This window comes from Poeciliopsis prolifica, unplaced genomic scaffold, assembly GCF_027474105.1.
Source record: "Poeciliopsis prolifica strain line A6 unplaced genomic scaffold, Auburn_PproV2 SCAFFOLD028, whole genome shotgun sequence".
Taxonomy (NCBI): domain Eukaryota; kingdom Metazoa; phylum Chordata; class Actinopteri; order Cyprinodontiformes; family Poeciliidae; genus Poeciliopsis; species Poeciliopsis prolifica.
In genome coordinates this window covers 5,063,517-5,078,878 of record NW_026562403.1, presented here as the reverse complement: position 1 = coordinate 5,078,878, position 15,362 = coordinate 5,063,517, and the positions used below count along the sequence as shown (strand labels likewise).

The following is a 15,362-nucleotide window of genomic DNA, read 5'->3' as shown; positions in this document are numbered from 1 at the left end:
GGGAATACAAAATAATTATGACTAGTTGGAAGAACAACCTTCCTCTGTTCTCCTCCTCAGACAATTACTGCATTGTTAACAATTAAGATAGTTACCGGTAGATGAGTGGGAGTTGGGGAGTTGAGATTCACCATGTGTTTGTGTCTTTGTGTTTTATGTCAGTGATCCACATGAACTGGTCATGGCTCTGCAGTGTGTGTGTGTGTGATAATGTTATATTCTACTCAGTGAGTGATCTTGTGGTATCAAAACACTGTTTTACACACTGATTCTGGCGAAATCTTGTCCTTTCAAAGGGGTAACAAATCACACTTGTACCTTAGTGTCCATAAACTGCTTTTTGAAAGAAACATTTTTCACCCTAACATGTTGGAGCTCACAAGCTCCATTCTGCAAATGCTTGGTGCATGTATAAATTCTCTCTGGGTACAACTTCCAACTTCCTTCCACAGTAAAAAACCCCCAAAAAACATGAATCTAAACTATTGCAATTGAAGGAAAACAATGCAAGATTTTCATAACTATTTTACTTAATAGAAATCTGGGAAATCTAGCATGCTTTTTCTACACAGTTCCCTTCACCTTAAAATAAAGGTCTCTTCAGACCCTCTTCAGACCCTGACCAGTCTCCTGTGTTAGTTGGTCTTCATTACATTACTGGTTCACTGGTGTTTTCTGACAAATCCCCTACAGATCTTAGTAGAGAAATGCATTAATGTGAAGATAAAAATACAAACAAGTGGATTTTGATAACTATTTCTGATGTCAATTGGTTGCAATTGAATTTATTTAAGGGTATCAGTGTTAATCAGGTTGAACTGAATGCATATCCAGACAGCTGTTCATTAAAAAAACACTTTTTTTACATTTTTTTTCCATGTTGTCACACAACACAGACACAACTCTCATCTCTCCAATCATTAAACTCTAATTTGTATTTTCTGTCTAAACAAAAACATTTTTATTGTCTTTCAACAGCTTATACATTTTTGATGAGTTTCTGCTTTCAACCAAATACTTTAATTATATCAATGGAGTTATATTTACATAAGTCCACCTATTTAATAAAATTTATTAATTTTGTTTACAACACCATTAATATATTTCATACTAATACTCATTGCTATCAACTAAACTATATTGAATGCTTCTCAGTCTTACCAGCTACCTACTGGTAGGCATCAGCTCTCCTACACAGAGTAAATTAGATTAAATAGTTTGCTGTTTCTCCACTGTCACTTTCTTTTAAATCCTAAATTTACTGCTGTTAGAAAAATTACATTTAATAAGATTGCTCAAGCTAAATGTTAGATTTATTTATTTATTTTTAATGAACTGACTTGCAACAAAAGCTGAAAATACTTTAAGGCTATTTACTCATCTGTAAATGAGTAAATAGCCTCATTTACAGATGAGTTGTAGACACCTGAACTCATCTGTTGAGGTGTCTACAAACATGTAAATTTGTGACAGGGAAAAAATAATAACAAATAAATAAATAAAACGACGTCAAGAAGGCTACACAAAAATGAATAGAAAGCTCAAAAAGGGATCCTGTCTGTTCAGAATCTTAACAAGGTAAAAGAGCAATCTCAATTTCCAAGTGAAGTAAACACCCAGTTTACTTACTAAATAGATTTCACTCCTTTTAGTTCTGGGTACGTCATTTTCTAACTGTTGCGTAAACTGAGCCTGGCAGATCACACCGAGGGAAAACTATCCCACATATGAACCAATCAGAAACGGTTACGAACTACATATTGTTTTGCTGTGTTTCTAACCAATAGGCACCTCTTTTCTACAAGCTTCTGACCAGTAATACGCGAGATTACTCAGACGTCACCAAGAGGAAGTCTGATGTGTACACATTCGTGCCGACGGAGAGAAACAATCTTACGCCGAAGGTTTCATCAGATTTTGTTGCGAAGCGCTAACAGAAAGAAACAAAGTACGACAGAGACGTAAATCGTAACAGCTGGCGTAGGTTTCTTACAGTTTCCGGTGACCGGGCAGGTGTTCATTTCGCTCGGGGTTTCCCTCCTCTCAGCCACCCTTCGGCTCTAGATGGGGGGCTGTTAGCACCGAAGGATGGAGGATTTAATTTGGGCTCACCATGGCTGCTGTGACGGAGTGGTGCTACATCAGCGGCCGCCGTGTCCTCGGAGGATGGGGCCCGCTGCTGTGCGTGGTTTTCGGCTCTCTGGTGGCCCTCCTGCTTCCCCTGATAGGGTTGCAGAACCAGTGCTGTGGCTCCATGAGGGGCATCAACCAGCTCCGCTGCCAGCTGTGGGGGAGCTCCCAGCCTTCTCCAGCTGTGCAGTCCACCAGCCTGACTGTCCCCTTCACGGCCCTGGACGTGCTGCCTCAGAGGACCAAACCCAGCAAAGGTACGGAGATTTTTCTGTTTTTCTATCTATCTGCTGCAGCTGGAGGTTGAAACAGGTTATTTTTTCCCCCATCATTCCATCCATCTTCTAATCAACCTTCTTGTCTCTGCTAAAGAAAGGTTTCTGCATTGTATGAATAAATTGACAGTAATGGAAAGTGTGGGTTTTCCTGTTTTACACAAAGACCATAAAGTTTAATATTTTGGTATCCAGTGGCCAGAGCTCATATTTAAAGCAGACGCATGTTGCAGTACGTACTGTGAAATATACCAGGGCAATACAAACTGTGAAAATGCATGAAAAATTAAGCAAAACGGGAGTTCAAACTGTTAATTCAAATTGTAACAGTACCACAACTAAATTACACAGAGGACTTTTTGAAGATACTTGTATGTAGGGGTATCAAAGTAAAAAGAAGTGATTATAATTGTAGACCACACTTTTCTGGTTTTATCTGTTTAGAAAAAGTTCAAAATTATCAAAGTTTGTGGTTATGATGTGAATAAAATAACAAATAAGAGTAATTAAAACATGTCTCAGTGAGTACTTTGTAATAATTATGTAATTATTTACCCCAACAATCTAGTTTCCTGCTGTATGTTTCACTTGCATAATTTCTGTTTTCTGAATGCAGAGACGGAGCTGGAGGCCAAAGCAGCGCTGCAGCAGGCTCTGGAGATGAAGAAACTTGGGAAGAGGGAGAAGGCTCACAAGCTGCTGGTGCATGCTCTTAGTATGAACCCTGACTTTGTGGATGCTCTGACGGAGCTGGGGACCATACTGGAGGAGGAGAAGGATGTGGTCCAGGCAGACCACCTCTACACCAAGGCCTTGGCCCTCTCGCCGTGCAATGAGAGAGCTCTGGTCAGCAGAGACCGCACCCTTCCCCTGGTGGAGGAGATTGACCAGCGGTACTTCAGCCTGATCGACAGTAAAGTGCGCAGGCTGATGTCTATTCCTAAAGGCAACTCGGCACTTCGTCGAGTGATGGAGGAGACATACTATCACCACATTTATCACACCGTGGCGATAGAGGGCAACACCCTCACCTTGTCTGAGATCCGACACATCATCGAGACGCGCTACGCTGTACCCGGAAAGAGCCTCCAGGAGCAGAATGAGGCCATCGGCGTGGATGCAGCCATGAAGTACATCAACACCACGCTGCTGTCCAGATCAGGAGCCATCACCGTCAGCAACATCCTGGAGATTCATCGACGAGTGCTCGGCTACGTGGACCCTGTGGAGGGCGGTCGGTTGCGGACCAGCCAGGTGTTCGTGGGCCACCACATCCCACCACACCCCAAAGACCTGGAGCGACACATGGACGAGCTGATCCAGTGGCTAAACTCTGAGGAAGCCCTGCAGCTGCACCCTGTGGAGTATGCAGCTCTGGCCCACTACAAGCTGGTGTACATACACCCATTTGTAGACGGGAACGGACGCACGTCCCGGTTACTCATGAACCTCGTGCTCATGCAGGCGAGATATCCGCCAATTACTATTCGCAAAGAGCAAAGAGCAGAATATTACGCCACTTTGAACACGGCCAACGAGGGGGACGTGCGTCCCTTCATTCGATTCATCGCCAAATGTACGGAAATTACACTGGACACTTTGCTGATTTCCACAACAGAGTACGCTGTGGGACTCCCAGAAGCCGACCGGAACCAGGCCTGTCCCAGCTGCAAACAGACCATTCCAGCACACAACTAAACCGGAGAGAGGGAGCATGAGGCGTCACCATGCAAGAGTATATTTTTAATTTAAAAGTTTTTCTGTCAGTAGTTTCACTTAAATTATGGTGTCCATTGACCAGAGTCAAACCATTAAATATCTTGCAAGTATTTTATTTTCTTTAAGTGCAAAGGGAAGTTGTGACTACTAACATGAGGAAATTATTTCATTTTTAAGCTACAACTTAAAAACAGTGTTTAAATATTTTCCTTGAGGAAAAGTTGTCTGCTCATACTGTGAAGCACTTTCATGTATTTATTTTTAAAATAAAAGTCAGTTTCTTTACCATGCACAAACCCCTTTTGACATCAAATGAGATTTTGGTTATAAAATGTCTAGCAAAGATGCACAGGAACAATTAAAATATTGAAATCATTATTTTTTTTCTTTAGTTATTACATATATGCAGAAATGGATGTCATATTATGAAAACCTTGAATTTAGTTAAAATGTTCAAATGACAAAAAAAAAAAAATCCTGATACTTAACAGTAAAAAGTGCTCAGTTGGGTTATTTTTTATATTCACATGAATGTATTGAGGAACAGAAGCAACGAATCTGCATTTCTCTGCCCCGAACTCTTGAATGGGCTTTGGTTCAGTCCTTTCAAAGCTGTTATCCTTTTTGCTTGTGCAGTTTTATTCCACTTAACTTTCCATTAATACATCGACACATTTTAACATGAACTTTTCCATGATCTAATTGATGTAAACAAACTAAAAGACAAATTCTGAAAGCCTTTTATTCTTTTCAGATCCTCCAAATTTAAAACATGAACTTTAGAAATCATACAAAACAGCAAAACTCACAATACAACCATTTAGTACTGGACGTTAAAACAGAAGATGACTTCAGACCGGTATTTACACTTTTAGTTCACTTTAGACTTAGGGCACTGTGGTGAGAGCAATACATACCATCTGTAAATGTAAATCTGCTTTTATTACAAACTAAGGAGATCTTTGTTTACTGAACAGTATGTACAAGAACCTCATCTCCTCACCCCGACATGGAAAAACTGCATAGATTCTCCAAAGACCTACGTGTGAGATGACGGCCGTGGAGATCCTTTAACATGATTAAGGATGAAACGAACCCCTGAGGGAAACCCCAGGGCTGAACGGCACAGCGTTGCCTTTCCAGTCGCACTTTCTCATTAAAAGTTTCTCGCAACAAACCGCAACTCCCGTTTACCGTTTATTTTCCCCACCGAGTTACAGTCGTGACATTAAATTTGCTCAACAGCTCATCAAAACTAATAAGAGGTTTGCCTACAGTCTTTTGGAGCGACATGCAGTCGGACAATCAGTGACCTGTTGATCATCACTCAGTGAGCAAATATCTTGAATACTTCACAGCAAGAAGGTAATCCAGTTAAACGCCGATAAATCCCAGTGTGGGGAGTAAACAAACATCACTTTCTGAGGCATAACCGACTTGGTAGCTCTTGAACGCTCTGTTCTTACGCAGATGTAATGATCGAAAGGATGCAATAAAACTGATAAATGATAGGACACTATATCTGGAACAGCTCAATGACAGAAAAATCCAGCGTCAGGAGTATCACAGCTTCTCTATTGTAAAACAAGCTCTCACGATGGATATTAACAAATGTTAATCCGTATTAGTTTGATGGATCAATTAGGTGCACTCCATAATAAACAATGACTAATAAAATCATGCATCTGTAAAAAATATAATGGCTAAACGCGTTTGATGTGTCCTAAGTTACACAAAATTAAAACATCACCAAAGTACATCCACACTATGTACACACAAACTATATTACACCATGTCAGCGCCTTTGCATAAACTTTTTTTTTTCTTTTAAATCAATACAAGTTCGGCTGTTTTGAATATTTAAAAAATACTCTCAAATAATCATCTATCGGATCCCTTAAACAGCAAGAAACAAAAGCCGAAAACTCAACAGCTTCACATATTTACACACAAATATGATACACTTTTTTTTTATACATATATAAACCAATCTGGCAGTCAAACAATCAATCACACGGGAGAAAAAATATTCTGTTTGTTTGTGACAGAGGGCAGGAGCATGACGGTTAAGGCAATCTTGCAGAACGGATGATGAAGGTGTGAGTGAGATTAAAGGGACTGTCAGGAAACCAACTACAGCAGAAATCACCAACACTAATTTGTAAGGACACAGGATGGCTTTCAACAGGAGTCAACAGCTCCCCTCGGCTTCGCTCACTTATTGAGAAGCATCTTTGCGAAGTCTGAATTTGACAAAGACGTCGGCTCTCCGGCCGCGTTGGCCGCCGTGCTGCCCGGCGGCGGCGCTCGCTCGGCTGCGGTCCCATTCTCCACTTTTCCTGGAGGCGCCGCTTGACGGTGCAAAGAGCGAGGGAGTAAAGAAAGCTGGGTGCGTCCTCGCCCTCTCCTGGAACAGGAAACTCGTAATCACTTCAAGGAGCGGTTAACGGCGGCGACATGCTGGAAATGCAGAAGAAGTGTCGGTGAACTTACGATCCGTAAACCTGACGAGGCGTTGTGTCTCCCATGGGTCTGCTGGAGCCAGGCTTATCTGTCAGGTTTCTGCGTGGGGGGTTGCTAATGGCGACAGAGATTTTGTTGTCCTCCACCTCGATGCCGTCTAGTTTCAGCACCGCCTGAGACGCCTCTGCTTCATTTGCAAACTCCACATATGCCAGACCCTGCACAGAGAGGTCAGTGCATCACAAACATGGTTCTCTTTATGTTTTAACTCTTCTGGCTTCTTTCACAGAACCTTGATCAAATGTTCACAGCCAGCGACCATTTCCACAATTTATGACATCATAACCCCAAAATTCAATGCAATTTAATCTCTATTAATGTGATAGACAAACACAAAGTAGCACATAATTTTTGCCCTACGTTCCCGAGGAAGAAAACTAATACTTCAGGGAATTGCTGCAGAAAATTATTTACATCAGAGTATATTTATGTGTGATATCAGCCTTGTCAAAACTGTAAATCTAAGTCTGAAATCATACACACAATTTAGTTAAAAAAAAAATTGTGTCAAACTCCTCGAGGAACACTAAAGTTGTAAGGCCTCAAAAATGTGGACAAGTTCAAAAGGAGTTAATACTTCTGCAAGAAACTGGATCTCTCACCTTAGGTTTCCCTGAGCGGTACGTGACGAGGCGAACATCTCTGATGCTGCCGTGAGGTTTGCAGATCTCCGCCAGTTGCTCCTTAGTGCAGGAGAACGGCAACCCAGAGATGAAGATTTTGTGTTTCTCCATCGATGTGTTGTACTTAAACACCTGCAGAGAAAATCATTGTGAAAATATGGCAGGTCTTTCCTTTCTAGTTAAACAGTAAACAATTGGGGAGTAATTTCAAGGTAAAACATTTTGACATGTTCACTAAGTAGTAGGACTTTGTTCATTGAAATAATGGAAAATTAACCTTCATGTCATATTTCTAAATGAATAATTTCACATTTATATAAGGTAGTAAATGTGATCCAGTCCATAAACATTGAAGTCTTTTAAGTATGACAATATTAGCGCGTGTGCTAACCTTAAACTCAGGATTTTTGTTTTTGTCAACACAAGGTGACACAAACATGGGTCTGCCTTCCACCTCCTTCCTGTCCAGCTTCAGAGCGTCGGGGACCGACGCCGCCGACTCAAACTGGACATAGCCGTAACCTCGGGAGATCCCTCTGTTGCCGGTGATCAGTCGGACCTGTCGGATCGGACCGCAGCTCTCAAAGAGTGACTTCAGCCTGGCCTCTGGGTCCTCCAGGGTGTACGCCAGGTTGCTGATGAACACGCTGCAGGTGTCGTCTCGCAGCTCCCGCCGGTCGTCGTTCTGCCTCTGGGCGGCGACCGCTGCCCCCTGCTGGGCATTCCTAGCTCCACCAGACTTATTCCCAGGAGGGGCGTTCCTCCCAAATAGTCCGGTCTCTGTCTCCATGTACTCGTCTGCGTTGTTGTCACCGTTTCCTCTCTGCCTTTTGGGAGCTTGTAAAATAAAGGTGGGGGAAGTTCAAATTTCCCTGAACCAAAAAATAAAATGTAGGGTTTTTTTTTTTTTTAAATCAAACATTTTTTACCCAATCCCTCAGTCCAGTCCTCCTGATAATCATCTTGCTCTGCTTTTCTCTTCTCTCCGCCTCGGCTTGTCTTCTGGGCTTTCTTCTGGGCTTTCTTTTCTGCCTTGGCCTTCCGCCGCTGCTCCATTTTCTCCTCCTCGTGACGCGCCAGGTTGGTTTCTTTCTCTGCCGCCTGACAGATGGGAAGAACACAGAAATGCTATCCAAACGCAACCTCGTGCAAACAGTGCATCAGCACAGTGTGGAGGTGCACAATATTACACTGTAGAGCCGTTGTACGCTCCTACCTTTGCTCGCTGCTCATTTATTCTGTTCAGCCGTGTCTCTGTCTTCTGCACCGCTGTATCCCAGTCGTCCAATGTGCCTGAATTAGAACACATCATGTGAACAATCTACGAGTGTGTAGTCAAGGTGCAGTCCAAAGTGAAAACATTTTCAAAAAGCAGAAAAGCTTCTGAAAAGCAGCTGCTACACCAAATGAAGTTTGAAAAGAAGAAGGAAGCAGGACATTGCTTCCACCGGCAAAATTCAGGCTGAGGCCGACATGCCAGGGGAACATTTAAGGATGATGGTGACGGTCATCTGCAGAAGGTGAACGCCAACATATTTAAGTAAACATTTATTTCTAATATTCAGCACATTTAAACTTTGCGGCAAACATGCTCAGATGGTTCAAAAATTTAGGAGCCTGGAAAACTGCTGCACATGTGCAGTGCTTATGACTTGCTTTGCGGTTAAAAGTTCGTATGAAGCCATTTAAACAAAATAAAAAGGTGTTATAAAGTTTAAGAAGACTGAAGTTTTCCAAATCCTTAAATAAATAAAGGTGTGCTTCAACTAGGGATGCGCAACGTAAATAACTGTTTTAGGTCAGTATCAGTCCAATAAATTTAAAAATGTCTCCTCTACCATGTAAATTGTTCTATATTTTTGTTCTTCCTTCCAGGATGAAACTCACCTTCTACCCTCTCAAAGGTGAGCAGGACTTCACAGACGTGCTCTGGGTAATCTGAGGTGCACTGAACCGCTCTGTGCAGAGCCTTCCTGCAGTGAGTCATGTCTCCATAAGCTCTATGGGTTAGAAAGGAAAAAATAAAATGTTTGGGGAATTAGTCTTTGACGCATTTCTGTGTTGTTTTAAAATAAAGTTTCTCTCTTTTAGAGTCCATCTGACAAACCTTTCAAGGTTGTAGTACTCCAACCACATGTTGGCGTATTTGGCGTTCCCTTTAGTCATGATGTTATCCCAAAGTTCTCTTGCTTTCTGCATGTTCTTGCAGTGGTGGGCCTGGTGGACAGAGGAGGTAAAAGATGGCAAAAATTGAGCATTTTTTGTTGTCTTTTCTTGTGCAAAGTCATCCTAAAAGGGCAGAATGCATTATATACTTATAATGGTGAGCATTATTTTGAATTGATGAGAAACAAGTCTTCTACAATCTACACATTGCATTTCAGTAGCTTTCACTGCACTGATTTCATGAAGCTTCAAGGTTTTTGATTTAAATCATTTGTTGAATCCCCGTTTTGCATCGATAAACATCCTATAATTATAACAGCACTTGCTCTCTAAAACAGATTTGTCACAGAGGGTTTTCCTACCTCTATCCGAGCCCAAATCTGCATAATGGCACAAGATGGATCTCCACTTTCACCAAACCCTGAGGTCACAAAACATTTAGAGAGGCATCAAAATAAAGCTGATGGCAAGAGTGAATTCAGAGAAATTAATCTTTACAAGATTCAGATCAATCATCCACTGCGGCCACATTCTTGCTCCGGTGGAGGGATTGCTGCAAAGTCACGAACCCAGTGTGTAACCTCGTTTATGTAAACAACGCTACCATCTGGCTTTTCAAAACTATCTTGCGTTGTATTATAAGTAGCATCATATTGGAGTGTGTGTCCAATTTGGATTAAGCTGGTGACATATTTCTGTTTAGAAATTTGATCTGAACTCTTGTTTATATATTTCAAACAAGATGTACGAAAATAAGTTTGCCTTGTAAAGATCCTTGACATCACATTGTGAATTTGCATGACAAATACACAGAACTGAACTGAACCAAAGCAAAGCTGATTAAAAAAACAAATTTAAAAAATCTGATTCAGAGAAATTCACCCACGTTCTTCAACATCTTGCTTCAGGTAGTCGAGGGATCGAGAGAAGGCAGCGCGTAGCTCTTCTAGCTCTTTACTGGATTCTAGAGAACAGAAACGCAACGCCATCAATAAACAGTTGATCCAAGATTCACTTATGATGCAGAACTGCTCCCACCTTTACTGAAGTCCACTCGTCTCCTCAGGTAGTCGAGGTATGCCTGCCATATTTCCACATAATCCGTCGCTTGAATGAAACCTGCATTCAGCGCCTTTTCAAAAACATCTGTTCAGAAGGACGAAATGAGATCCAACACACTGTCAAGGCAACACGATGCTTCTGCAAAGGATTAAAACATGCATCAACATGTTGAGGCGCTGAGGCGTCACTCCAGGACTGTTACCTGACACACTCTGATGGTCGGCCCCATGCCTCTCCAGAGCCTGCAGGTAGCTCTTCCACAGACTCATGGTCCAGGGACAGTTCCTGACGGCTCGCTCATGAGTGGGCAGGACCAAATCCTTGATCTTCAACTGGCGATCCTAAAAAAATAAATAAAAAATATGAGAATTTCTGCCAAATCTACTACAGAACAACAAAGAGGATGTGTCGTTTCACACTTTAGGCTTGTGCTACAGCAAACATCTTCCCACTAGCACATAAGATAATTAAACATTTTAAAATAGCAATTTCTTAGGGGATCTTGGGCATGAAATCCAAGCGAATAGGATTAAAACCAGTCAAATCTTTTTCACTTTTTCCTGTCAATGGTTGCAGATTTAATAATACAATTTCTTATGTTGGAACTAAAAAAAGAAAAACATTCAAAAAAGGAATAAGCCGCATCTCTCTAAAACAGAAATATTATATAAAGACTAAGACACAGTATACGTAACAGTAGCACCCACCAAAACCAGCCTCTCATTCCAAGGAATGCTGTTTGTGAGCACAAAGTTTCCCGGTATAAAAAAAAGTGTTCTAGTTTTTACGTTTTATGTAAATATGAACACATTTGCAGATTTTATTACTAAACTGAATCAGTAAAAGCTCACTTTGTATTTTTTGTCTCTCTTCAACAACATTTCTAGCAACAGCATGAAATGTCTTTTTAGATCTAAACTGCAGGTTACTGAGAGAAAACCAAATGTAGTTGGACTTTTTGTTTGTTTTCATTCATTTCTGATATTACAGATTCATTGACTGGCTCTGTGGCATGAAGCATTCCTGGACGACACTTTGGAGAAAAGAAGTGCTGACTCAGAACATTGTTCTCCAGAGTAACACTACTGGTCAACAGAGGAGCAGAAATTAAAACATATGCATAAATGATGACAGATTTTTAGTTTTCTCAATTACAATATTTCTCGCAAGTGGTCATTCATCACCGTGGTGAATTACAGGGAGAACGGGTTCATAACTGCAGGCCTAAGAATCACAGATTAGGGTGTCGGTGTGTTAAGTCTCCAGGATGTTGCACTCGCACAACATTTTTACCGACTTCTTCCTCCTCACTGAACAAGTCGTCTCGTTATAAACTTTCACATATGTTCAACGTTTATGTCCTAGTTGCTGTTTTGCTGGTAATCTTCAACTAAAACAGGCTTCTACAAAGCAACCGATGAAATCTGATTGAAAGAACACGATGGTGTCAGTCACTAACCAATACTTACAAGGTATGTGGTGTACTTAGTCCACATGTCTGGTACCAGGCAATTCTCAGCCAGAGCCCGTTCAAATGTGATCTGGACGCGTGCCGGGTCGCCCTCCTTCAGTTCAAAATCAATGTAGGCTTGATATTCGGCCAGTTTGGGAGGTTCGGCTACCAGCTGCAGGAAGACAAGCGCAGACGAGATATTATGTACTGGTTGCAAAAACAGTGATAAAAAAAACTGAAGACAGCAAATCAAAAACATGATCAGTCGGTTACCAGAGCCTCTTCGTGAGATTTGCACTTCTCCTTCTGCTGCAGAGCCTTTCTGTACAGATGGACGACCGTCTCAGGGACTCCGTTTTCTGACCACTCCTCGTACTCTGCATAGGTGGCTTCCATGTCTGCAGAGCCACAAAACATTGCTAGACTGTGGAGCAATGCTAACAGGGATACCAGCTTAAGCTCCAATCCGTTTTGAGAGAATTTGGAACAATCAATAACTTAACATACATCTAACTTAGCCAACAAGAAACTGAAGAATGTGTCATCTTGTTAATATTAATATTTAAATGATACAATTCGGTCTTTAAGAAAGGCCATGGTACAACAGGAACCCCCCCCCAGTTTACAGCAATCCATCTGGACAGAGGAGTCGCCATGCTCACCCATTAAGGGAACGGCCAGCTGGCGGCGAAACAGCGTATGAATTCGCTCGAGCTGAGTGGAGAGCAGCTCCTGCTCCTCGCGGCTGGGAATCCTGCCAGGGGGAGGCTGAGACAGAGGCAGCAGAGAAAACGACACTGAAATGTGAAGAGACTGCTACAAATGAGAGGAATTAGTTTCAGCACTGACACAGCAGATAGAACAGTAATTATCCATTAAATGGCAAGAGAACGATCTAGGTAAAACTCCTGCATGTTGATGTTGAATATAGTCAGTTTGTGGAAACACGCACCTGCACTGTGGACAAAACCGCGTTCTCAAACTCTCTGTACGCTTCCCACAACGTCTGTCCCTTGGTCATGTGAAGCCCCACCGCCGTCACCGCTCTCTCAAAGATGGACCTCACCTTATCTATCCCACCTGGTGACCCCATGCCACCAATAGAGTACTGGGCATATTCGAGCCAAATGTCTGGACCTGCAAAAAAAACAACAAAAAAAAACCAACATAATTAAACTTCAAACCCAAATATCAAACGAAACAGTCTCCGTGGAGGAGGCCCACTCACAGATGTAGTCTTTCACGGCTCTCTCAAACAGCTCATACACTTTCTCTCGGTTTGAATCCTCCTCAGTCAGGCGGATCTCATCTTTGAGCCAGTCAAGCCAGATCTCTGGAGGGTTGAAAAATAACACGTTTTAGTTGCAGCTCGTTTAGAAATCCTGCCTCCTTTGACCTCTGAGCGGGAACAGACAAACAAACCTTCAGTTAGAGGGAAAAGTTCGCTCATCTTCTGTCTTGCCTTTTGCAGGCGGAAAAGTTCTCCCTCCTGCTGGAGGAGTTTGATAAGATCCACATGGCAGTTGTAGTCGAAGGCGTTGATCGATAGCTGCATCAATTCATAAAAACAAGTGTGATAAAGTCTGACGAGAACTTAAGACAAGAGCCATGAAGCTAAAATAAGTTTCATGTTCAAGCTAGAATTGTTGACTTTCGAAGAAAAAAGAATGTGAAGCTGGCTGTTTTTGCTTTAAATGTCTGCAGGATTTTTCTTCACGCTGACTCATGAGTATTTCTATAAACAGCACATTTAGTCACTCACTTTCCTTCTTTCCAACTAGAGCTCAATGACCTTTAGATCTTCCAGGCATGTCAAAGCACCTCCAGCTGTTTGAGGTCTGAGACATCATTTAGAAACTTTTTCTGAAATAAATTTGCTTTCCAGCTATTTTTTTTCCTTCATGCAATCCCTATGGCTGGTAGCCGTTCAATGAAAAGCACAGAAGTATAGCCACCGTTATCTGCTGGTGTACGAAGAAATACGAGTAAAGCGCTCTTTCCCCTCTCTGAGTTTTCACAAATTTTTTATTTCTACATTTTTCTGGTAGTCTTTATGACACTTTTTCACAAAATTATTTCCCTCAAATTCCACATATGCAGAGACAGACTAACAGTGTTAGTTTACAGCTTCTTCGATTGACATATTTCTCGGCTGTGAACAAACTTAGATCAGTTTAATTTTAATACAATTTAATGGTACAATCTGGAACACAGTAGCTTTAGTTTCTTTTCAAGGACAAAAGGAACCGATGTTTTAATGATTATACATGTAAGACAAGCCCAGATAAAGTCTCACAGCTTCACCACACAGTGCAATAAAATAGACACTATTTAGATTTGGATGCTGTTTTACAGATATCCAGTTGTCCTATTAATTAGTAATTATGGTTATGATGATAGCCTATGATGTATTTATACATGAGAGGTAATTAGATTGTTTATGTTTTAATGCAGCTCTTAACTATGTCTAATTCAGTTCAGTCTGTCAAATTGGAAGCTGGACAATATAATTATTACTGCCTCCTTTTAATGAACTAAGCAGTCGATTCATTTTAAACAACATTTGACGTGATTCTTGCTTGTTACTGTGGCTCCATCATGTGGAGTAAAGAGGCGGGTGATTACGACAGGCTGTTAGCATCACAGATTAGCGCTAGCTAACCACGGCGTGTAAACTACGACATGTCTAATGCGTCCATTGAAACGTTTTAAGTGTCGCTAAAACGACCAGATTTGTTTTATTTCATCCATATCAGCTCGGCGTTTGCAACAGATTCCCCGCTGGTGGTTAACTGTGTTCACCCCCCATTCATTCTCATTAGCTGCTCGGCTAGCGATGGTTAGCCGAGCAGCTGGCAGGGCTGCTATTCAGTTACCTGCTCCTCCAGTCGCTGGATCTCAGCTTCGTTTTCCTTCTCATCCTCAGAGGAGTCGTCCTCTTCGTCTTCGGAGTTTTCTACACCCATGCCCTCCTCTTCGTCCGATTCCATCTCCCTCTCCTCCATCCCTGCTTCTTCCTCCTCCATGTCTTGCAACTGCGTTTGCTCTGCGTTGCTTGGCGCTGCCATGTTGGAAAGGCTGTCTGCCTGGTAACAACAAGGCGACACGATGATGAGAAGCGGGTGTATGGCAGGCCGTTGTAGTATAGAATTAACTCACACAGCCAGTCGTTTTGGGTCAGGGGTTTGCTACCTTTACGACCCAAAGAGCCATTTTAGCCCAACAAAGTAAGAATAAATTATATTGTTTTTAAATGCCATTCAGTTGTGGATCTGTGTTGAGGTTAATATTAAAATCCCTTCCTGTCCATGTGACATTTAACTTTTGAGATTTATAGCAAGAAAACGTGTACTTCCAGGTCTTCAAATAATGGTTGTGTTGGAAAAAAGTAATAATAATAATATTAATAAT

The 15,362-nt window shown here is 41.7% G+C and overlaps 2 protein-coding genes across 2 annotated transcripts; one reads left to right on the top strand and one right to left on the bottom strand.

Moving 5' to 3' along the window:
• The first annotated feature begins 1,851 nt into the window (after positions 1 to 1,851).
• Positions 1,852 to 4,409, top strand: ficd (FIC domain protein adenylyltransferase). Its single transcript, XM_055048986.1, has 2 exons — positions 1,852 to 2,387; positions 3,022 to 4,409. The coding sequence occupies exons 1-2, from the start codon at positions 2,114 to 2,116 to the stop codon at positions 4,101 to 4,103; spliced, it is 1,356 nt and encodes a 451-aa protein (XP_054904961.1). The 5' UTR covers positions 1,852 to 2,113; the 3' UTR covers positions 4,104 to 4,409.
• A 443-nt stretch (positions 4,410 to 4,852) lies between these two features.
• Positions 4,853 to 15,063, bottom strand: sart3 (spliceosome associated factor 3, U4/U6 recycling protein). The gene is made up of 19 exons (XM_055048983.1): positions 14,828 to 15,063; positions 13,374 to 13,500; positions 13,180 to 13,284; positions 12,904 to 13,088; positions 12,614 to 12,719; positions 12,225 to 12,349; positions 11,968 to 12,123; positions 10,701 to 10,839; positions 10,475 to 10,582; positions 10,323 to 10,400; positions 9,799 to 9,857; positions 9,378 to 9,487; positions 9,158 to 9,270; positions 8,487 to 8,563; positions 8,200 to 8,371; positions 7,662 to 8,107; positions 7,250 to 7,402; positions 6,618 to 6,805; positions 4,853 to 6,531 (listed from the first exon to the last, which is right to left on the bottom strand). The coding sequence occupies exons 1-19, from the start codon at positions 15,017 to 15,019 to the stop codon at positions 6,339 to 6,341; spliced, it is 2,832 nt and encodes a 943-aa protein (XP_054904958.1). The 5' UTR covers positions 15,020 to 15,063; the 3' UTR covers positions 4,853 to 6,338.
• Between the last annotated feature and the right edge of the window lie 299 nt (positions 15,064 to 15,362).